At 44.5% G+C, this 24,385-nt stretch overlaps 2 protein-coding genes and 2 long non-coding RNA genes across 4 annotated transcripts; 2 read left to right on the forward strand and 2 right to left on the reverse strand.

The window, feature by feature from the left end:
• Positions 1-337: 337 nt before the first annotated feature.
• Positions 338-5,383, reverse strand: LOC109785864 (sulfite exporter TauE/SafE family protein 2-like). Its single transcript, XM_020344453.4, has 4 exons — positions 2,673-5,383; positions 2,378-2,518; positions 2,121-2,270; positions 338-2,014 (listed from the first exon to the last, which is right to left on the reverse strand). Exons 1-4 carry the CDS (start codon positions 3,369-3,371, stop codon positions 1,706-1,708), a joined length of 1,299 nt encoding a protein of 432 aa, XP_020200042.1. The 5' UTR covers positions 3,372-5,383; the 3' UTR covers positions 338-1,705.
• On the reverse strand, positions 4,814-7,623 carry LOC109785863 (cytochrome P450 704C1). Its single transcript, XM_020344452.3, has 6 exons — positions 7,279-7,623; positions 6,809-7,024; positions 6,144-6,445; positions 5,740-6,070; positions 5,413-5,613; positions 4,814-4,999 (listed from the first exon to the last, which is right to left on the reverse strand). The coding sequence occupies exons 1-6, from the start codon at positions 7,621-7,623 to the stop codon at positions 4,814-4,816; spliced, it is 1,581 nt and encodes a 526-aa protein (XP_020200041.1).
• On the forward strand, positions 5,383-7,290 carry LOC120968120 (uncharacterized). The gene is made up of 4 exons (XR_005762275.2): positions 5,383-5,508; positions 5,653-5,790; positions 5,924-6,059; positions 7,176-7,290. It is a non-coding gene; the product is annotated as an uncharacterized lncRNA (long non-coding RNA).
• LOC120968119 (uncharacterized) lies at positions 7,518-12,969 on the forward strand. The gene is made up of 4 exons (XR_005762274.3): positions 7,518-7,651; positions 7,775-7,827; positions 7,915-8,484; positions 12,420-12,969. It is a non-coding gene; the product is annotated as an uncharacterized lncRNA (long non-coding RNA).
• The last annotated feature ends 11,416 nt before the right edge of the window (positions 12,970-24,385 follow it).

Below are 24,385 nucleotides of genomic sequence, written 5' to 3' on the forward strand. Positions count from 1 at the left end.
AGCAAACTGGATGATGGCCACTAAATTATATCTCAATTGGATTGGCAGTCAAGGACTTGCAACCTTGACAGCAATATCTACATGATGACATAGCAGTTAGATCTATCTGTTTGTACTTTTATGTATGTTATTGGTATGGGGAACAGTCCAGGTTTATTACTTCTGATACGATCACTGACACATACATTTTGATGCATTGAGAACTAAATACTATGAATGAAGACTCCATTGGAGAGCCATGGTGCATGTAGGTTTTATTTTTCTTATTAAAAATTCCCTCTACCTACCAGGGGGGGGGGGGGGGGGGGGCTAAAAACAAGTGCTCAGAAGGCCTCTTTAGTTTACTCTAATCGAGCAACTGCACATGGATGCTTTGTCCTCAATGGGTCATGGTAGGCGAATGAAAACCATTTGGGTTCCTTCTGCCTTATAGGGCCTTAATGGTTCTTGAGCTGATTGCTGGTGAGTGTTTGTTCTATAATCTCTATGTAGAATTTGCTAGTGATGTAAGACGTATGCTGCATATGATTTTTCTGAATTAACTATGCAACTTCAGGACAAGTCAAATAAATTTTCTGTTTCTGAGAAGTGCATATATTTTAGTAAACCAATTGTTGCTGCTATGTGTGAACTTATTGCTGCTGCAAATCAGTTCAGTAAATTAATTTTGACACTTATTGCCACTTCTGTTATGTACTGTTGCAGGTCACACGGGGTCATGAGGGTACACGCCTGTCATGAGGTACCTGTGATAAACATTTCTCTGTCTAAAATACTATTTATGCCTACACTTTATTTGCATTGCTTACCATTGTACATTTATTATGACACAATTAGATGAATATTCACAATCCATTATAGATTTTCTTTTTCATACTTTTTACTTACTTACTAAGCCTTTTGTCCCAAACAAGTTGGGGTAGGCTAGATATGAAACCCTTTCATCCATCCTAGTACTACTCTCGCCCAAATGGGTTTCATACTCAAAGGACTGGCTAGTTTATACGTTGGCTCGCCAAGCTATCACAACCCTTGGATATGAAACACTTTCACGAGGACTTCCTAGGAGGTCACCCATCCTAGTACTACTCTTGCTCAGATGGGTTTCATACCCATGGGACTGGCTAGTTCTTACTTTGGCTCGCTAAGCCTATCACAACCCTCCTTTACCCGGGCTTGTGACCGGCTATGCCTAGAAAACATAGGCTGTCATTTTTTCTCACCTTTAATTAACTTGTAGGCATATTCAGGGCCTGTTAGAATAATCCTAGGCTAACAGTACTTTCCCTATGAAATTTGAACATGTGCCATGGGTCGTGTCTATATCCGAATTATTTGTTTCACAAACATAGCAGTTCAAATTGTGTTCATTGTTTATAAGGCGGTAAAGCAACCTAAGGCGAGCATGTCCCGCTCTGACGCCTAAAGCGGACACTTAAGCATCTAAGGCGGGCATATTTCTAAGGCGCTGCCTGGGCACCTTATCGCTTAAGGGTCTAAAGCAGGACGCCTTACAGACAAGGCTGTAATTATTACATATGAACTCTTCACTAGCTAAACATCCAGCATAGCGAAGTGTACAATTTATACCAAACCCAGTACCTTACAGTGCAGCAAAGCATGATAAAAAAAGAGGTTATTTGAACATATCAGACTTTGCTGGCGCAGCTAAGCATGCGTGCTCCACACCTCTATTTTCTTGTTTTTAGCATGGGAGCTTGAAGCCCATGTACTGCCCGCTGGTGTACTGCGCCCAAACATGGACCCCACCGGAGCAAGCTATGACGACGGCACTGAGTGCCAAGATGGCAGCAACCATGAGGACGATGAGCGAAACCCTGCCTGACCTCCTGATGGCCCCTTCTATCACAACCAGCCCAACGATGGAAGCCACAAAGCAGGTGAGGGCGTAGACCAATGCGCCCACGATCCCATCAACTCCCAGGATTATAAACTGGACCATCGACATGGAGGCGCAGAAGAGGACCATGAACATTGTCGTCGCTGACGCTGTCTGAGAAAGACAATCAGAATCAGAACCATGAAATCAACAACCACCGAGCCTGCCGTTAGTTGTTGATTTGAACAAGACATTAACACCGAAAAAGAAAAAAGGTTACTTTTGGGGGCACTCCAATGTGGAGTAAGACAGGATTGAGAAGCAGTCCTCCTCCAATGCCGAAGAGTCCGCCCATCACACCGGTCAGCAGAGCAGCCACCGGGAAGGCGTACACCGGTAAAGCGTCCAGCCTGCTCTTCATGGAAGTTGCCTTCGTGTGTCGTCAGACAAACAGAAAAGGAAAAATTGTTATCGCAAATCAAGTGAAAAGAGGTGGTGTTTTTGGAGACTGGTTAGTACGTATCTGTCGCAGCGTACCAGCTCAACCACTTGGCTTTTCCGAGTCTGCGATTTTCCTTTTTGGTGCACGATACATGCTGTGAAAGCCACGGCGACAGGGATTTGAGCGACTGTGATGAGCCAGTATGCAACGCCACACGGCTTTATGTCGAAAGCCCCCTTGATGGAAGTATCCAGTCCTTACAAATTTTAGTTAAGAAACATAGTAGTAATTTTGAGCATTGAAGACATGACGATGGAAAAAAGTTAATTACATGATAAAGAACAATCAGGACTCAGGAATCAGGATTCTGTAGTCGAGAGATTATCATACCTTGGCACCCTCACCTCCTATGAACAGATGAATGACGAAGAAGCAAAGCCAGACGGAGAAAAGCACCGCTAAGTCCACCCAGTGATACCCATGGCCGGCCCCTTCTTTCTGGCCAATAAGCAGCGGTTCCTCGGCGCCCTCCCTGGTGCTCGCTCCCTCAAGCACCCCCCTTTCCGTTGCTGCCGACTCCGCTCGCCACCGCTTCAGCCCGGTGCCGTATGTCTTGAACGTTGCCAAGGAGAGAAACCCGGTGAAGAGCACGGTGATGAGCCACTCGGGGAACACGACGTTGCACACCACCCCGACGCTCACCCCGAGGAGCAGACACGGCTGCGAGACCACGGCGACATCGTAGTCGATCAGCCCAGGGCCACGGGCCAGCAGGGTGTAGAGCACGTTGGACAGCGTGCCGCCGGTCACCATGAACGTCGAGAACGCCACGGAGGTCTTGAGGCTCAGCCCGGCCACGATGTTGAGGATCGGGACGTACAGCGAGCCACCACCGACGCCTGCGGCGCTGGACATGGTCGCCGCCAAGAACGAGAGGATGCATGCAAGGACCGTGCGGAGGAGGCTGCTCTGCTGTGCAAGCAATGAGGATTCCACTCCCATCATCACCTGTGATCTCCATTGGGACAGGTAGAAGGATGAGTTGGCCGCTGTTGCAGCTGTGAGGAGTTGTGAGGAGGATGAATCCATCGTTCTGGTCAATGTCTTTGGAGACGAGCTGCAGATCAGGAGGTGTTGTCTTCTTTGCAGTGCACGTCAACAAATAACAAATTGTGAACCCACGTAGGGTGATGTGCTAGCACAATTTCCCGGGCATTAATCTGTCTCTTCTCCTATATATATCTTAATAAAGATCGGGTACTGGCCCTTCTGACCGTGCATTTGTCTCGGCAAAGATGCGAATGGGCATACTCTGTCTATCTATAATAACGTCCACTTGCTCTGTATGGTGTGCAGCGTTCTACTCTTTGTCTCTAGTTTAGACTTTAGAGGCACCGACTACACTTTGTCTACTTATATTCTGTCAATTAACTAACTAAAAAAATTAGCTTTCGTCAATTATATGTATTTAGACTCTATGCAGGTGTTTGATGTATCACAAACTGGAATGAAGTAAGAGTGTTGGAATTGATCCCGAGGCTAACCTCCTGAAAATCCTAGAGAAATAAGGGGAGTGGGCTACTTAGTTCCGATTTCCATAAACTGGGGACATCTGGCCCTGATAGGTGTCCACAAGTGACTGGTTTAGTCTATAAATCATTGTACAAGGGGAGGCCAATGTATTTGCTGCTGGTATTGTGTAGTATTGAGGGTGTTGGTGTCTTTGCTTGTATATGCACACCAACAGATAACAAAATGGCAATGTCTTTGCATAGACCCCAAAGGGCAACAGGAAAGAAACAAAAGAGTTGGATTGACTCTGGCTAGAATAATTAACATCCACCTGCTCTGGTTATCTGTAGTTTAGAGGCACCGGCTACACTTGTATCTGAATATATGCTGTTAATTAACTAACAATTTAGTGTTGTCAACTGTGCATGTATTTAGACGCTTTCCAGGTTTTTGATGTATCACAAAATGAGATGAGATAAGAGGTGTGGAATTGATGGTGACACAATACCACTTTACTAGACAGTGGTGAGACCAAAAGTATTACTCGAGTGGATTGGCAGTCAAGGATTCGCAACTTGACAGCGACATATACATGACGACACAGCAGCTAGAAACTGTTTGTACTTCTATGCATGACATTGATATGGGGGACAATCCAGGTTAATACTCCTGGTATGCTCACTGAACACCTACAGTTTGATGCATTCTGAACTAAATATGGAGGAAAAGTACCTAGCTAGGATCAGTACAAGTTTCTTGTAAATGGAAATCTTGCTGAATAGCATCATAGCATACAAATTTGGGGTTGACATCACACCAGTCTGGATATCTCTCTGTTTTCTGACAGTTTAATTTACTCTGTTTCGTGCAAAATTGAATATACTATGAATAATCTGACTAACCTGAATGCAACTTCAACTGGTGACATTTAATTTTGCAAATTGAAAAAGTACATGTTGATAACGTACATAGTTCCGTGCAACAACAGAGTATCTAGTAGCCTGTTCTGATGTTCAAGCTTAAATTTCACGGGGGTACACAAATAGATGAAGGCCGTTATCCATGTGCAGGGTAAACATTGTTTTATATATTGGACCCTTGGATTCATCTTCCAGTCTGAACCTGAAGAATTGTATCAGGGTAGCAGCCACAATTTTCATCTGTCTATATGCAAATTCTTTCCCCAAGCAGATACGAGGTCCCGCCTGATCATTGGTAGAAGACTCGTCAAATGAAAGTGGTTATTTATCCTCTAAAGGAAAAATGAATTTATAACTTGAGAACTGATTTTAAACCATGCAACTTTCTTATATTAGGGTCTGGGTAACTGCCTGCTGTTAGTTGCCATACTCTTCTGAAAGCACAAGTGATTAGTAGTTGAGTAGCATGGTGTTCCCTACTTTAGTTGAAATGCAATATTATATGCTTGATTTTCTGCTTTAGCAACTGAAGGCCAGATTTAACTACCACTAATGTTACTGTTTTCTAGGTTCTTGGCCAACTCTTGGTGGGTATCTAGGTTGTGCCCAACACAAACCTAATCTGTTAATTAATTAGACATGTTCACTTAGTAAAATTATTATAGGCTCTCTAATCATGTCTTCTCTGTAGTACTTACATTGAAAGCTATAAACTTGTAAGGGCTCTCTTGCTGGAAGACTCCATTCACAAGCCATCTTTCAGGCCTGAATTCTTCGGCATCCTCACCCCAAAGGTATTTCATCCTCCCCATGGCATAAATCATGTAGTTCATTCCATCTCCTTTTATCACTCGTTGGCCGTTTGGTAGTACGTCATCTTCATCTGCCATCTTACCATCCTGAAAGTGTACCGCAAAATAAGTTACTGTGTATGCCAGATCCAAATGAAATTATCTCGAAGCTACCTGGACTTGTTATTTTTGGACTCTACTCTTAAAATGAATAGCAAGAGGAATGATTTGTACCACCGGTACACCAGGATACAGCCGGAGAGTCTCGGTAATCGCAGCATGGAGGTAGTGCATTTTGTCAATAGCACCTTGTTTCAATCTTGCGGTGAATATTTCCATGCTGGTATCTTCTTGCGCCCACTCGACATATTCTCTGATTTCAAAGGCAACCTTATCCTGCACTACTGGGTTCTTGCAGAGCATGTAGAAGAACCATGTAAGGGTATTCCCTGTGGTGTCTTTACCAGCAATCAGGAAACTGAGGACTATGTCACGAAGATAACGATCGTTCATCGTCTCAGGATCCTTCTCACTTTCCAGTATGAATCTTGACAGTATGTCATCTCTGGCTTTCTGCATTTATCATAAAAGATAGAATTGAACATATGTAAAATTTTGAAATAGTTGTAACAAACTACCGTACGGTTTTGCTTACATGGCTACTTATGCTTTTCATGTTCTCTCTCTTTTGATGGATCAACTGGAACACAAAGTGGTCAATTATCTTTATGCTCTTTTTCAGTTTAGCTTCTGACCCGATATTAAGATACCTTTTCAGCTTCCAGAACATATCAACATACCGATAGTAAACAAGAGAATTTGCCTCATCGAAGGCCTTGCTGAATTCAATGCTGGATTCATCTGATCCAGATAGCGTGTTAAGCTCAAAACCGAATCCCACTTCGAATATTGAATCCATAGTTGTTCTCATCAGAAGGTCCTGAGGAAATGGTAGAAATTAAGAGAACTGCCAGCAAATGCGCATTAAATCACTCCAAGGGTGTACCTAAAACTTCAAACTCGGAGTCAATTCATTCTTTGCTCACTCAGAAATCTGAGTAATGGATAGCCCAATTCAGAATTTCTGAAGAAACTAGGTTTACCCCAGTTATTTGCCATGGATGGTTAACTGAATTTGTGTTTGGCAGTTTAGGTCTAGCTAGGATTTGATTTGCATCTCTCTTTTGTAGGTTATAAAGTTCTAAATTTGACAGGCGTTGACTCAACTATTAAAGCTAGATATATGATCTTAGCAGTTACATACTATCCTATTTATATTGATGGTAGATAGTCATGGAAATACCTGCATGTTTATGGTAATTCTGTTAGCTGCTGCAGATGAGGTCTTCTCTGCCAGTTTTACAGCATTCATTCTGAAAACATCACTGCTGTAGTCACGTAGCACTTTGGTTGAGAACTCGTGGCTTGCTAGCTTCCTCTGGTGCCGCCACTTGTCCCCGTCTGTCACAAAAATCCCATTTCCAAAGAGATCTTTCACGATTTCTGTGTTGAAGGCCCCCTGTGAAATAGGATCCATCATTGTCAAATTGTAGTCAGACCTTTTGTAATTAAATTGCCAGGCATTCAGTTTACTCTCTAAATAGTAAATAGCACGTATATGATTAGTCTCTAGTTTTTACTGCTGACCATCCTCTATTTAAATTTTGCAGGATCCAGTTTAACATCTGACATGCAGACTGAGCCATCTACCACCATATTACTGGTTAGGAGGAAAGAGAGGAGGAACAAAAATGATGAGCAAAGGAGAACTACCCTGCTGTATTTATTGAAGTTTGTCTTGAGGACATGCTCGATGACGGCAGGGTCGGCGGTTAAGATCTCACTGTGCCCTGGATAGACGAGCCTGATGGTGGGGTGCAGGAGCGCATACTTCACATGCTCATCGAAGATCATGTCAAAGTTGTTGAGCTGCCGGAACACGGTACCGATGAGCGGCGGCCGGTCATGGGCTCTCTGCGTGAACTCTCTGATGCAGTAAACGGCAAAGGATCCGGCGGTGCCTAGGATGTAGAGGGTGACCACCAGCAGGGCTATGGCGAGAACTGAGACTACACATATGCCCGCAGATGCAGCGAGGGAGGAGAGCAGGGGAGCCATGATCAGAGCTAGGTGCTGCTTGCTGAGAGTAAGTTTACCATGTCCAGCATCTTATATATGTGATCCGCACTGCAACTGTATTTGTTTTGATTTGGTTGATGTCATTGTCTTCTAGAATATGATAGTGACATGAATGTTTCTATACTTTCAGGTTTTGGACAGTGTCGTAGAAAATGGACAATCTGTGTTCAAACTATCTCCATGGTATGGGAGAACATCGCCTATGCGCTGATTGGTCGTTGAATATGAATTTGTACCTTCAAATTTTGAGTTTGGTAAGACTTTGTGCAGATCATTTTGGCTTCAAGGCTTTCCTAGCAACCAAGATCTCCATATGCATATACCATGTCACACTGCTGTTTCGGGACAACCGAGATTCAACTTGCAATTCACCAAAATTTTGGTCTCCGGTATATGTCGCCGACATGTGGGCGCGTACCCACAGTGCTGGCTAGTACAGTGTCATATCTAATTTGTGTTGTATTTGCAGAGTTTCCCGCTAATTCTCTGATTCTAATGCAGGGCATTATTGTAATGTTAGGAACCAATTTGCATTGTTGTATCAGCAAACAGAGTAGAGGACGTCAGGGGAGGCAGTGACATAGCTGATTCCGTGGGCATGAGTTCAGCAAAACTGGATATTAGTTTGCTCTCATTAACTGGAACGGCAACTTGCATTGACAGCAAAACCTACACGGCATACGTAGCAGATGGATTTATCTGCTTGTATTCATGTGCTAGGCCAGCCTTATATGTAACAGGAGGAAGAGCTCATGTCATTGGAGGATGGGAGTTGACAGGGCCGAATAAGAATGTTGTATGGTGCACCAGATTACAATATTAGAAGATGCGCTGGGCCAGGTGACCATAACATTCTCTCTCCGCTTTCCGCCTTTTGAACCCTAATTTGTTTCCCCGCCTCCACCTTTTAGTCTTGTGGGGCAACTAGTTTTGGGCACTAGTGACTTGATTCAGCTTGAGTTCCCTTTGGAGTTTAGCCGTCCCACCTTCACTGCCTCGTCTCGGAGGTACGTACGTACCACCCAACCTGTCGATAGAACCCCTGCAAAAGTGTCCACTCCAGGATCCAAAGCATGTGGAATTAAACGTGCTTGCCAATTCCCGCATTATGTCCATACATATCTCTCCGGTTCATACAGAGACTGTTTTTGTGGTTGACACCAATCTTATGGACTTGCACATATGCCCAGTAAGAGTCACTAGTTAGAACTGTGGGTATAGGATTTTGTGAAGATGGAGTGGTATATATAAAGGGCGAGATACATGGAGAACATTACTCACGCAAGTGTGGGTGTTTGGTGGAGTCTTCATTTCTTCTCCACGAGATGAATGCTCACGGCCTGCTCTAGCCTGCATGTGTGGTTCTTTATATGCTGGTAACTTGATAGGCACCCCTATCTTCGGAGGGATATTTCAAACCTAATTATTAGTATAGAAAATGGTTTCACTATTGTGTTGACTCTCTTGACCTTGTTTACCTCCATATATATATGGTCACCTTTGTACATCGGCTTTAACCTTCTATGTCTTTGATGTGCTTTGTCCCTCTTGTACAATGTTTTGTTGGGGTTCATAAAAGGAGGATGTGCTCCGACAGTAAGACAATTAGCTTGTTTGCCACACTGTTATTTATAGGTTGGCATGGAGTTATCCTCAAAATGATCTATATGCTACATGTTTTTTACTTTGGGGATGGTGACAGCCAGTTGTTACTGCTTTTATTGTAAGATGCTGATGGGTCCCAAATCAACCAGGCAGCCTAATAGTCCTACTTTTTTATTATTCCTCCTTGTGCCTAAGCATCATAATAATGCTAAAGTTTACTTTGTTCAAATTGGTCAGAATGAGTCTGACCATATTTTTTCCCAATCCCACGACACATCAGAAAGTAATTTGTGGGCATCACACCGGATAATTTCCATAACTATGTGGTATTAGAAGTTTTATTAGAGATCTTAGAGACACTCTATATTAGGATTATTGATTGATTGTCTTTCCCCTTTTGCTTCTTGTTTTATAAAAGCTTTCATAAAGGTATCCTCCTATTATATGAACCCCAAAAAAAACCCAGCATTGTACAACAGGGAGAAAGCAAGTTGAAGAGAGAGAACGGGGAAGGCAATGTACAAAAGTTCCCATACATGGAGGTAAAAAAAGGCAAGTGAGTCAACACAACATACGGGCCCAGGCCACTTCGGTAAGTAATATACGGGCCCCTCATCGAACACTCCCCTTAAGAGGGGTGATAGACATCTATCATTCCTATCTTGTCACATGCTAGATTGCATTCTTTAGTTCCCAATCCTTTAGCCAAGCAGTCAGCAATCTGCTACCTGGAACTCACATGCTCAATTTGACGATCCCGGCGTCATGTTTGATTCTAGCATGTTGCATTGGAGCGTGTGCTATGTTGATTGATGATTGGTTATCACACCACACATTCATATAGTTAGTCTTCAATATCTTTAGTTCTTGTAATAAATTTCTGGTCCATAACATCACACTTAGCCATTTAGCCATAACTATATATTCGGCCTCAGCAGTCGACCTAGACACAACAATCAGATTCTTACTTCTCCAGGATACTAAGTTCCCACCAACAAAGACACAAAATCGCAAAGTTGATCTACGATCATCTAGGCAACTTGCTCGATCCGCATCACAATATCCATCAACCAGGAGATGCATGTTACTTGATAATAATAGTCCCCTTCTTGGAGTTCTGTTCAAGCACCTCCGAATTCTGTATGATCACTCTTTGGTTCATGCATATACCCCCTTACATATATCTGCTTATACCACACTTACTGCAAAGGCAATGTTAGGGTGTGTATGACGTAAGTACAACAACCTCCCAACTAATCTTTGATATCTCTCCTTATTGACTGGCTCTCCTGACTGAGTTGTCACTTTGTGGTTTTGATCAATTGGAGTTGATGCTGCCCGACATCCTATCACTCCTACATCGCTTAGGAGATCTGAAGTATACTTCATCTGAGATAGCGCAATCCTTCGGCAGACCAGGCCACCTCTTTGCCCAAGAAGTATTTGAGTCGGCCAAGATCATTCACTTCAAAGGCCTTACCCAAACACTTTTCCAGCCTTGCTATTTTTTTCTTCGTCATCCCCTATGTTAATAATATCATCCACCTATACATCAAGTATAGTGTTTTCCCTTTTTCATGTCTTTAGGACAGTGTATGATCACCATTACAATGCCCATACCCATATTACATACAACATGTTTGAACTTGTCGAACCATGCTCTTGGAGAATGTTTCAGACTATAAATAGCTTTTGTTTTTTGACCTATAAAGAGCTTTCTTGAACCTGCATACCTTTCAGCAGTCTGTGAAGTAGCTAGAGAACCTAGGTGGGATCTTCATGTTGACATCTTTGGAGGAGGGGAGTTAATAGGCCACAATATTTGGAGGATGAGAGTTGATAGGCCAAATTAGAATGTTGAGGTCCTTTATGGAGCGTTGCTTGTTTCATGAAAAATAAAAATGATGGACAAGACTAAGATTCCAGAAGATGCACTAGATGACGGCAAAATTCTTTCCTCGCTTTTCGATGCCAGTTCGTCATGTGAACCCTAATTTCACTCCTCGCCTCGCGCACAACCATTGCCAATGCATCAGTGAATCAATTTAGGTTGAACAACCTTGTGCGGAACTTACTAGTTCCGCATTGCTTACTTATTAGTCAGCAATCCCATGATTAATTGTCATCACATTAGCAATCCTAGAGACCAAACGAGCTTCCATCATCTAATAACTAAGATTAGTGATGTTGTCACTAATCAACCAAGAGAAGCCAACTGAAAGAATCATAAAGAAGCTTTGTGTGCCTAGCAAAGCACTAGTGGCCCATTAGAAAAGCACGGACAAGCTGGGCTGGGTTGGGCCTAGAACTAGCAAGAAGGCTGTTTCCTCAACCGTATACTTAATTACCCAGCGATAAGCTCTGCCGCTTATTCATTTTTAGTCTCTTCATTGCCGTCTCACCATGATGTTCTCGAGCATCGATGAGCAACGGAAGAGATCGCGCTGCTAGACATAGACCGGCACACCATGTTCATCGTGGTGCTGTGCCGGTGGAGGCTGAGCTGTTGCCACCGGCACCCTCCATCGTCAACACTAGGCCCATGTGCTCGGCTTCTTTGCCGGTACATTTGACAAAAAAATGTGGCGTAATCCATGTGTGTACATAGACTAGGTCTACATGCTCTGTCAATTCCCTGGTAGGTATGCATGCTTAACTCTAACATTGCTTGTATATTTTTCTTTTCATCCCCTGTTCTAAAGGGCTTGTGTGACATTGTGCTATTGTTGCATGACATTGTGCTAAAATCCAGAAAATGATCAAGATCCAGGAGAAGGGGAAAACCGAATGTGCATTGCTATAGAGTAGTTACGTGTATGTGTCAGCTGGTACACTAGACCCAGTAGCCGACCCATATGCATCCATGTGGAAGAAGAGTGAGAGAGTAGAGATATAAAATAGTAAGACCATGGATAATGGAAACCCATGTGTAAGGTTAGTAGGGAGCTAGCCTGGCTCATCACTTTGGTGTGAAGGCGGCCCCGGCCTGCAGTAGTGACTTAATTCAGCTTGAGTCCCCTATGGAGCTTAGCAGTCCGGCCTGCCTTGCCCTGTCTAAGAGACATTGCCCACAAAAGTTAGTTCCCTATTGTCTTGATGTCTCTGGTTACCCCATTATTTCCACACATATGTTCCCAGTTCTTATTTCATGGTTTAATCTGTATTTGCAGCTGCGACTTACCTCATGTGCTAACATGTACGCCCAATAAGAGGATCACTAGTTGGAAGTATAGATGGAGGAGAAATATAGTTTGGTGAAGATGGAGTGATATATGTAAAGGGCGAGATGCACTAAGAGCATTAATGATTACTCATAAAAATTTGGAGTCTTCAATCCTTCTCCTCGAGATGATTGCTCACAGCATGTTGGGTGTGGTCCTTTATATGTTGTAACTTGGTAATCACTTAGACTTTGGAGGGTCGATTCAAATATAATTATGAGTAAAGAAATTTGCTTCACTATTTGGTTGACTCCCTTGACCTTGTTGTATATACCTCCTCCTGTACAGTGCCTCCCCTCTTTTGGGTCGCCCACATGCTTTATCCCTCTTGTGTAATGTTGTTTTATATATTGGTTCAATAACACAAAGTTAACTTGTTTGCCATACTATAATTTGTAGTTTGTCCTCTTATCGAGAAACAGATTTATTTGTTACTTATTTCACTATGGAGAAGGTGACAACATGTTATTGTTTTCTGAAGAGGCCGGTAGGTTGTTAATGGGTACCAATTGCACTTGGTAGTCTAATATCGTATCTTTTAATTTTATGTCTGCTTGTGCCTAAGCATTAAAATAATGATATCAGAAAATACACAAGTAATTAGCCGGCTTAAAGTCTACTCCCCCGAGACCCTCCTCTCCCGCGACCGCGCCGGCCGCGCCCAGCCTTCTCCCCCGCGCGCCTCTCTCTCCCCCTTCCTCTTGCCGCCGTCACCGGCGCCCGCTGCGGGCCTGGCCCGGGCGATGCTGGTGGCGGCGGCCCCCTGGCTTTTCCCCTCTCGGGTGTCCGCCGGCGCCGGACTGGGAGACCCCGGGCGGTGCTTCTAGGCGGCGGCGGTCCAGCGCGGCGGCGGGGGCTCCTAGCGTGAGCGGGGGCGGACTTCTGGACGGCGGCGTCGCCGTTGGCGGCGGGGCGACGCGGCGGCGCGGTCTGGCGGCGCCCGCTCGGCCCAGATCTGGGCCTGGGCGGGCCGGCGGAGGGGTGGGTCTGCTTCGTGGCTTCCGGGAGGCGGGGGAGAGGCGATGAGCGGCAGGGTGCTGGCGGCGCCATCGCCGGCTTGCTGCAGCGTGGCTGCGGGGCTTAGCGGGCCTGTTTCAGGCCTGGCCGGGCCAGGGGTGGCCTGGCATGCCCTGCTGCCGCGTCCGAATGGCTACCGCGACTGTGTCGGAGGCTCTGGCCTCCCGCACGACGGCGGTGGAGGTGGTTCCCTCCCGTTCGGCTTCGGTGCTGCTTCTCCCTCTGCGGGGCGCTTCTCTCCGGTCCTCTTGGCCTTGTGTTGGTGTTCGCAGTGAGGCGGCGTGGGTGACGGCGCAACCGCGATGGCGCATGGTGGTGGGCGGCGGTCTGGCTGGTCGGCTCCGGTCAGTTGGACGGTGGGGATTGGAGTACGGGAGAAATCCTTGCCGGTCTTCGGCCCCGATGCGGTGACACCTGCGAGTGCCACCATTCTTTCCTGGAGGGTGTCGGTGATATCCATCGCCCACCTCCCTCCGCGTGCCGGGGAAACCCTAGGACATGTCCGGGCAGCAGCGTCGTCGGCGTCGTTTTCCTTCTTGGAGGTGTTGTTTTGTACGCGGTGGTCCGGAGCCTCGGGTTGTAGTGGTTTTTTTCTGGTGGGCGTAGCGGTGGCGGGCCATCCGCGCTTTGTCGAGCTGCCGTTATTGGCATTTGCTTCTTCTTCTTTTTTCTCTTGGGCTTGTTGTGCTGTTCGCCCCAGCGATCCTGTATCGATGTTGGTTGCTTTGGATTACAAAGCGGGGGGAAACCCCTTTTTCAGTAATAATGATATCATGTGGTTTCTTTTGTGCAATTCCCTAGATATATAATAAAGATTTGTGTGTGTCACTAACAATTTCTTTGCCATCACGCCCATTAGAAGCTTTACTGAAGTTTGTGTTGAGTACATGCTCCTCGGCGGCATGATCACCGGTCTAGATCTTGTTGCCCCCTGGGTTGACCAACCTGGTAGTGGGGTCACTAGTAGAAAACAGGGCTTTGGTTGGGGCCTGGCCAGCCCATTAGTCCCGGTTCTGTCACGAACCGGGACCCATGGGGGCATACGTCCCGGTTCGTGCGCCCAGGGGGCTGGCCGGGCCTCAGGAGGCATTTGTCCCGGTTCGTGTGGACCCATTTGTCCCGATTCTAGGCACGAACCTGGACCAATGGTCCTCGCTCCTGGCCCACAGCCATTGGTCCCGGTACGAGCCACAAACCGGGACCAATCAGTTGCCTATATATACCCCCTCGCCGGCGAGCAGAGCACTCCACACTACTCTGTTTTTTCTGGCCGGCGAGGGAAGAGCTTTGTGGTGCTCTAGCTCACCTCCTATGCACATGAGGTGTTCGATAGAATGCCCGAGCCACACTAGTTAAGCTTTCTCCTCTCGAAACTCGACCTCCGAGCTCCATTTTCCCCGAGATTTGTCTAGGTTTAGCGGTCCGTCACGTCCCGTCCCCATCTTCACTGCCGTCGATCGCCCGCGCCGATCTCGTCACCGGCACCACCGTGGTGAGCCTCTTGTTCTTATCTTCTTTCTGAAAGAAAAAATTCTTACTTTAGATAGATACTTGTCTAATTTTCTTACTTTTATTATTGCTTGTTATTATATAGTGCGATGGTTTTGGTATCCGCCCCCGTCGGCCCTCGTCCTGTCTATGATTCGGATGTGGTATATATTATCTTTTTATAACTATTTGGTTCATTTATTGTTTATGACAATTATGCCGACCAACGTGACATAGATTTTATTTATCTGGGAGGTAGTTGAAGAAGAAAACAATTACTTGAAGGAAAAAATAAAAAAAAATTAAGGAGGAGAAGATGATATTGGAGTTGCATGTTGCGGATGTCGTCGATGATCACAAGATCAAGATGGATGCAATGCGGTTGAAGATTAGAAAATATGCCATTCATACCGAGGCTTGGTATCATTATGCGGTTGGATCAATTGTTACTTTGGTTGTGATTATGATCGCATTTGTTGTTGCATTGAAAGGGTTTACATAGTTTCAATGTATGGTTTAACTAGATGCTCTGGAGAGCTATATGTTGTTCAATGTGATGATGAACTTCTATTAATTTGGTCACTTATCTATCCATGTGAAATCTGTAATGGTTTTTGACACACATAATTATATATAATGCACACAGATGAACCGGCAATGGATGTACGGTGACAGACACACCTCCGAGTACATTAAGGGCCTGCATAATTTTCTCGAAGTGGCCGAGGCAAACAAGCAGAATGGTTTTATGTGTTGTCCATGCCCTAATTGTGGGAATACGAAGTCTTATTCTGACCGGAAAATGCTTCACACCCACCTGCTTTATAAGGGTTTCATGCCACACTATAATGTTTGGACGAAGCACGGAGAAATAGGGGTTATGATGGAAGACAACGAAGAAGAAGAGGACGATGACAACTATGTGCCCCTTGAATACGGTAATGCTGCAATGGGGGAAGCTGCTGAAGATCAAGAGGAACCAGACGATGTGCCCGATGATGATGACCTCCGCCGGGTCATTGTTGATGCAAGGACACAGTACGAAAGTCAAAAGGAGAAGCTGAAGTTCGATCGCATGTTAGAGGATCACAAAAAAGGGTTGTACCCCAATTGCAAAGATGGCAACACAAAGCTCGATACCGTACTGGAATTGCTGCAGTGGAAGGCAGAGAATGCTGTGCCTGACAAAGGATTTGAGAAGCTACTGAAAATATTGAAGAAGAAGCTTCCAAACGATAACGAATTGCCCGACAGTACGTACGCAACAAAGAAGGTCGTATGCCCTCTAGGATTGGAGGTGCAGAAGATACATGCATGCCATAATCAGTAGTAGAAAACGAAGCTTTATCATCGGTTCGTCAGGGCCTTTAGTGCCAGTTCTGCAACCGGCACTAAAGAGTGGAGACTAAAGGCCCCCCCTTTAGTACCGGTTCGGCATGAACCGCCACTAAAGGCCCACCACGTGGCGTGAGCTCGCGCTGTGATATGGGGGGCCTTTAGTACCGGTTGGTGTTACCAACCGGTACTAAAGGTTTTTTTTGAATTTATTTTCTGAAAATTTTGGAAAAAAAATTTGAATCTTTTTTCGATTTTCAATTTTCTGAATTATTTGATGATTTAGTCTCTAATCACCCCTCTTAACTACTCAAGTGTGGATCACTCATTCCAAATCGTCTAACTTCCCGGCCGATCACCCATCCTCTCACTCCCGCAGCCTGAGCACGCTTAACTTCGGAGTTCTATTCCCTCTACTTTCCAAGTCTGCACTTGTTGTTTTCTTGACAAATGTAAGCTGACAATCCTATTAACCCTCAGCAGTTTAGCTTGAGCATTAGGTCACACGTTTCACCGTTTGAGTTTGAAACTATTATTCTAAAAAACAGTAATTATTTAGTAACACTAATATTTTTTGAATAAGTTTGACCATAGTTTGACCAGATTTGACCAAAATTCAAAAAATTGAAATAATTATTTAGTAACACTAATATTCTTGAATAATTATGTAGTAACATTAATACTTCTTGAATAAGTAGTTTGACCATAGTTTGACTAGATTTAACCCAAAAAACTGAAATTTGAGCATATATTTTTTCCTTTTGGAATTTGAGGATTCTACAAAATTGCAAACAGGCCGTAGGCAGTCAAAATCGTATGCGGATTTTCGTGTTGAATTTTTTGATATATTATACATTTTTTCTGACATCGTATGCAAAAGTTATAGCCGTTTTACATTTTCCCTACACATTTTGCAAAACATGTCCAAATTGAAATTTTCAAATTTTCCTAACTAGTAGATGTAGTAATATAACTACCTCTCAAAGGATTTTATTTTTTGAAGTTTTTATCACTTTCTTTTGATTTTTTCAAAACTGAAATGGCGATACCCGGGGGGGGGGGGCGGTAGAGTTTGAAAATTGCCCCATAGTACTGGTTTGTGTCTCCAACCGGGACTATAGGTCAGACCCCTTTAGTCCCGGTTCATGGCACGAACCGGTTCTAAAGGTTAGCCCTTTAGTACCGGTTTGTGCCACGAACTGGTACTAAAGGTGATCGTGGGGCCCCGGCCTGACGCCAGCCTGCCACCACCCCTTTAGTACCGGTTCGTGGCACGAACCGGTACTAAAGGTTCAACACGAACCGGCATTAATGCATAGCCGTTCAAACCGGCACTAATGGTACCATTAGTACCGGGCCAAAATCAAACCGGGACTAATGTGTCTCACATTAGGTCCTTTTTCTACTAGTGAATGACTGCATCCTCTACCGCGGTGGGTACGAGGATTTGAACGCATGCCCGGTATGCGGTGCATTGCGGTATAAGATCAGACGAGATAACCCTGGTGATGTTGACGGCGAGCCCCCCAGGAAGAGGGTTCCTGCGAAGGTGATGCGGTATGCTCCTATAATACCACGGTTGAAAAGTCTGTTCAGAAATGAAGAGCATGCCAAGTTGATGCGATGGCACAGAGAGGACCTAAAAAAGACGGGAAGTTGAGAGTACCCGCTGACGGGTCGGAGTGGAGAAAAATCAAGAGAAAGTACTGGGCTGAGTTTGCAGGTGACCCAAGGAACGTATCACTAGTAGAAAACTGGGCTTTGGTCACAGGGCAATATTCACATTAGTCCCGGTTCAGTCACGAACCGGGACTAATGCGAGCATTGGTCCCGGTTCGTGCGGCCAGGGGCCTGCCGGGCCTCGTGGGGGCATTGGTCCTGGTTCGTCCGGCCCCTTTGGTCCCAGTTGGTGGGACAAACCGGGACCAATGGGCCACGCTCCTGGCCCACCACCCTTTAGTCCCGGTTCATACCACAAACCGGGACTAAAGGGCTGGTCCTAGTTGCGGCCAGTGTTTAGTCCCACCTCGCCAACCGAAGGGCGCTCACACCAGTTTATAAGCCCGTCCCTCTCTGCCTTGTTGAGCTCCTCTCAAAGTGAAAATAGATGCCCTTATACAGGGAATTTGACCTATATTCACAGTAAATTTCTTTGAATTTCATAGAAATTTATTATGAATTTAGGTTGAATTTTCTCTATAGGCGCATCTATGTTCATTTTTTATAGTAAATAAAATAAATAAACCTTAATAAAATAAATAAAAATAAATAAACCTTAATAAAATAAAATAAAATAAAATAAACTATAGTAACTAAAATAAATAAACCTTAATAAATTAAATAAAAATAGCAGCAGTAAAATAAATAAAAATAGCAGCAGTAAAATAAATAAAAATAAAATAATTAAAGTAAAATACATAAGTAATTAGAAATAAAATAAATAAGTTTTTTGTTGTAAGTAGAAACAAAACAAAACAAATAAAGCAAAAGAGAAAACAAAAAACAGAGAAAAAAATTATGCCACCTACTTGGCCACCACGGCCTGAATACGACTTGAAACCCATCCATGGGCCAGGATTCAGGCCCGCAGAAGGCCCAGTAGGCCCCACAGGCAAAGAGACGGTTAGGCCCAAAAGCCTGCAGTTGAGAGGAGCTCGAGAGGGTGGGCGCAGCAGCGCTTATAAACCACTCTCGAGCCCTCTCAACTAGCGAGGTGGGACTAAACTTTTGACACGGGGCAGCACAAGGCCTTTGGTCCCGGTTGATGCCACCAACCGGGACTAAAGGGGGTCATTGGTCCCGGTTCGTGGCACCAACCGGGACCAAAGGCCTTTAGTCCTGGTTGGTGCCACGAACCGGGACCAATGAGTTCCCTATATATACCCCATCGCCACAGCAGAGCACTCCACAGTGCTCTATTTTTTCTGGCCGGCGAGGGGAGGGCATTTGGGTGCTCTAGCTCACCTCCTATGCACATGAGGTGTTCGATGAAATGTCTGAGCCACACTAGTTAATCTTTCTCCTCTCGAAACTCGACCTCCGAGCTCCATTTTCCCCGAGATTTGTCTAGGTTTAGCGGTCCGTCACGTCCCGTCCCCGTCTTCACCGCCGTCGATCGCCCGCGCCGATCTCGTCGCCAGCACCACCGTGGTGAGCCTCTTGTTCTTATCTTCTTTCTGAAAGGAAAAAAATTCTTACTTTAGACAGATACTTGTCTAATTTTGTTACTTTTATTATTCCTTCTTATTACATAGTGCGATGGTTTTGCTATCCGCCCCCGTCGGCCCTCGTCCTGTCTATGATTCAGATGTGGTATATATTATCTTTTTATAACTATTTGGTTCATTTATTGTTTATGACAAATATACCGACCAACGTGACATAGATTTTATTTATCTAGGAGGTGGTTGAACCGGAAATTCTAACCGACCCTATTGTCGAGAGGTTAAATTTAGTTGAAGAAGAAAACAATTACTTGAAGGAAAAAATTAAAAAAAATTGAGGAGGAGATGATGATATTGGAGTTGCATGTTGCGGATGTCGTCGATGATCACAAGATCAAGATGGATGCAATGCTCTTGAAGATTAAAAAGATTAGAAAATATGCCATTCATACCGAGGCTTGGTATCATTATGCCGTTGGATCAATTGTTACCTTGGTTGCGATTATGATCGCATTTGTTTTCGCATTGAAATGTTTTACATAGTTTCAATGTATGGTTTAATTAATTAGATGCTCTGGAGAGCTATATATTTGTTGTTAGATGAGAACTATGTATGTACTTTGGTTTTAATGTGATGATGAACTTCTATTAATTTGGTCACTTAATTATCTATTCATGATGTTCTGTAATGGTTTTTGACACACTTAATTATATATAATGCACGCAGATGAACCGGCAATGGATGTACGGTGACAGACACACCTCCGAGTACATTAAGGGTGTGCATGATTTTCTCGAAGTGGCTGAGGCAAACAAGCAGAATGGTTTTATGTGTTGTCCATGCCCTATATGTGGGAATACGAAGTCTTACTCTGACCGGAAAATCCTTCACACCCACCTGCTTTACAAGGGTTTCATGCCACACTATAATGTTTGGACGAGGCACGGAGAAATAGGGGTTATGATGGAAGACGGCGAAGAAGAAGAGGACGATGACAACGATGTGCCCCTGAATACGGTGATGCTGCAACGGGGGAACCTGCTGAAGATCAGGAGGAACCAGTGCCCGATGATGATGATCTCCGCCGGGTCATTGTCGATGCAAGGACGCAATGCGAAAGTCAAAAGGAGAAGCTGAAGTTCGATCGCATGTTAGAGGATCACAAAAAAGGGTTGTACCCCAATTGCGAAGATGGCAACACAAAGCTCGGTACCGTACTGGAATTGCTGCAGTGGAAGGCACAGAATGTTGTGCCTGACAAAGGATTTGAGAAGCTATTGAAAATATTGAAGAAGAAGCTTCCAAAGGATAACGAATTGCCCGACAGTACATACGCAGCAAAGAAGGTCGTATGCCCTCTAGGATTGGAGGTGCAGAAGATACATGCATGCCCTAATGACTGCATCCTCTACCGCGGTGCGTACAAGGATCTGAACGCATGCCCGGTATGCGGTGCATTGCGGTATAAGATCAGATGAGATGACCCTGGTGATGTTGACGGCCAGTCCCCCAGGAAGAGGGTTCCTGCGAAGGTGATGGTATGCTCCTATAATACCACGGTTGAAACGTCTGTTCAGAAACGAAGAGCATGCCAAGTTGATGCGATGGCACAGTGAGGACCGTAAGAAAGACGGGAAGTTGAGAGCACCCGCTGACGGGTCGCAGTGGAGAAAAATCGAGAGAAAGTACTGGGCTGAGTTTGCAGCTGACCCAAGGAATGTATGGTTTGGTTTAAGCGCGGATGGCATTAATCCTTTCGGGGAGCAGAGCAGCAATCACAGCACCTGGCCCGTGACTCTATGTATGTATAACCTTCCTCCTTGGATGTGCATGAAGCGGAAGTTCATTATGATGCCAGTTCTCATCCAAGGCCCTAAGCAACCCGGCAACGATATTGATGTGTACCTAAGGCCATTAGTTGAAGAACTTTTACAATTGTGGAATGGAAACGGTGTACGTGTGTGGGATGAGCACAAACAGGAGGAATTTAACCTGCACGTGTTGCTGTTTGTAACCATCAATGATTGGCCCGCTCTCAGTAACCTTTCAGGACAGTCAAACAAGGGATACCACGCACACACGCACTGTTTAGCTGACACCGAAAGTATATACCTGGACAAATGCAGGAAGAATGTGTACCTGGGCCATCGTCGATTTCTTCCGACCAACCATCAATATCGAAAGAAAGGCAAGCATTTCAAAGGCGAGGTAGATCATCGGAAGAATCCCGCCATGCGTATCGGTGATCACGTACTTGCTATGGTTAATGATTTACACGTAATCTTTGGAAAGGGTCCCGGCGGACTATCTATTCCGAATAAATCTATATTTTGGGACCTACCCTACTGGAAAGACCTAGAGGTCCGCTCTTCAATCGACGTGATGCACGTGACGAAGCCTTTGCGTGAACCTGCTAGGCTTCTTGGGCGTGTATGGGAAGACAAAACATACACCGGAGGCATGGGAGGACCTGCAACGTTTGCACGAAAAAGACGGCATGCCTCCAAAGCAGTATGAAGGTCCTGCAAGCTACGCTCTTACCAAAGAAGAGAAGGAAATCTTCTTAGAATGCCTACTCAGTATGAAGGTCCCGTCTGGCTTCTCATCGAATATAAAGGGAATAATAAATATGCCAGAGAAAAAGTTCCAGAACCTAAAGTCTCATGACTGCCACGTGATTATGACGCAACTGCCTCCGATTGCATCGAGGGGGCTTCTACCGGAAAATGTCCGATTAGCCATTGTGAAGCTATGTGCATTCCTCAATGCAATCTCTTAGAAGGTGATCGATCCAGAAATCATACCAAGGCTAAGGAGTGATGTGGCACAATGTCTTGTTAGTTTCGAGCTGGTGTTCCCACCATCCTTCTTCAATATCATGACGCACGTCCTAGTTCATCTAGTCGACGAGATTGTTATTCTGGGCCCTGTATTTCTACACAATATGTTCCCCTTTGAGAGGTTCATGGGAGTCCTAAAGAAATATGTCCGTAACCGCGCTAGGCCAGAAGGAAGCATCTCCATGGGCCATCAAACAGAGGATGTCATTGGGTTTTGTGTTGACTTCATTCCTGGCCTTAAGAAGATAGGTCTCCCTAAATCGCGGTATGAGGGGATACTGACTGAAAAAGGCACGCTTGGAGGGGACTCAATAATATGCAGGGACGGGCATTCTTGGTCTCAAGCACACTACACAGTTCTACAGAACTCTACCTTGGTGACCCCGTATGTCGATGAACACAAGAACAGTCTGCGCTCCAAACACCCGGAGCAGTGTGACGACTGGATTACATGTGAACACATCAGGACTTTCAGCAGTTGGTTGGAAACACGTCTCAAAGGTGACAACACTGTTTGTGATGAGCTGTACTCGTTGTCCAGGGGACCATCTTCGACTGTATTGACTTACGAAGGATACGAGATAAATGGGAATACATTTTACACGATCGCCCAAGATCAAAAGAGCACCAACCAAAACAGCGGTGTCCGCTTTGATGCAGCAACCAAGAGGGGAAAGGACACATATTATGGTTACATAGTGGACATATGGGAACTTGACTATGGACATGATTTTAAGGTCCCTTTGTTTAAGTGCAAATGAGTCAATCTGTCAGGAGGCGGGGTACAGGTAGACCCACAGTACGGAATGACAACAGTGGATCTGAACAATATTGGGTACACTGACGAATCGTTCGTCCTAGCCAATGATGTGGCGCAGGTTTTCTATGTGAAGGACATGTCTACCAAACCGAGAAAAAGAAAAGATAAGGAAGCGAATACATCATACGATGAGGCAAAGCGCCACATAGTTCTTTCAGGAAAAAGAGACTTCATGGGAGTGGAGGGCAAGACAGACATGTCTGAAGATTATGAAAAGTTTCATGAAATTCCTCCCTTCAAAGTCAAGGCTGACCCAAACACCCTGTTAAACGATGAAGATTATCCATGGTTACGGCGCAATAAGAAAAGGATACAAGCGAAGAAAAAGTGAAGACTTTCTCTCCACAACTATTATGATGATGCCTTTGATCTAGAATATCCATGTAACAGACGAGTTTCCGTATGAAACCCTGATACTTCGAAAGAGATTGTCTGTTTTGTACACGAAGTGCATGCAGTTTTTGCCGTAACCCTCTCAACTTTTTAGCACATGCTATTTGGGTGAAATGATGATACCATGCCAACTTTCAACCTTTTCAGAGTTCATTTGTACTGCTTTTCAATTTCAGGGTCATTTAGCTCAAAAAAATCAGTAAATGCATGAAAAATAACAAATGAAGTCAGAAAGGGTTGAAAATTGATGATGTGGCTTTGAATGGTGCATTTTGAACACACAAAAAGTCTGGAGGTCAAATAAGTTCAAAAAAAATGAAATCCCTTTGTAACAGATGAGTTTTCGTCCGAAACCCTGATAGTTCAAAAGACATTGTCCAATTTGTACACAAAGTGCATCCAGTTTTTCCTATAACCCTCTCAACTTTTTAGCACATGCTATGTGGGTGAAATGATGATGCCATGCCAACTTTCAACCTTTTCAGAGTTCATTTGTAGTGCTTTCCAATTTCAGGGTCATTTAGCTCAAAAAAATCAGTAAATGCATGAAAAATAACAAATGAAGTCAGAAAGGGTTGAAAATTGATGATGTGGATTTGAATGGTGCATTTTGAACACACAAAAAATCTAGAGTTCAAATAAGTTCAAAAAAAATCCCTTTGTAACAGATGAGTTTTCGTCCGAAACCCTCATACTTCGAAAGAGATTGTCCATTTCGTACACGAAGTGCATCCAGTTTTTCCCGTAACCCTCTCAACTTTTTACCACATGCTATGTGGGTGAAATGATGATACCATGCCAACTTTCAACCTTTTCAGACTTCATTTGTAGTGTTTTTCAATTTCAGGGTCATTCAG

This window comes from Aegilops tauschii, chromosome 7 (assembly GCF_002575655.3).
Source record: "Aegilops tauschii subsp. strangulata cultivar AL8/78 chromosome 7, Aet v6.0, whole genome shotgun sequence".
Lineage (NCBI taxonomy): Eukaryota > Viridiplantae > Streptophyta > Magnoliopsida > Poales > Poaceae > Aegilops > Aegilops tauschii.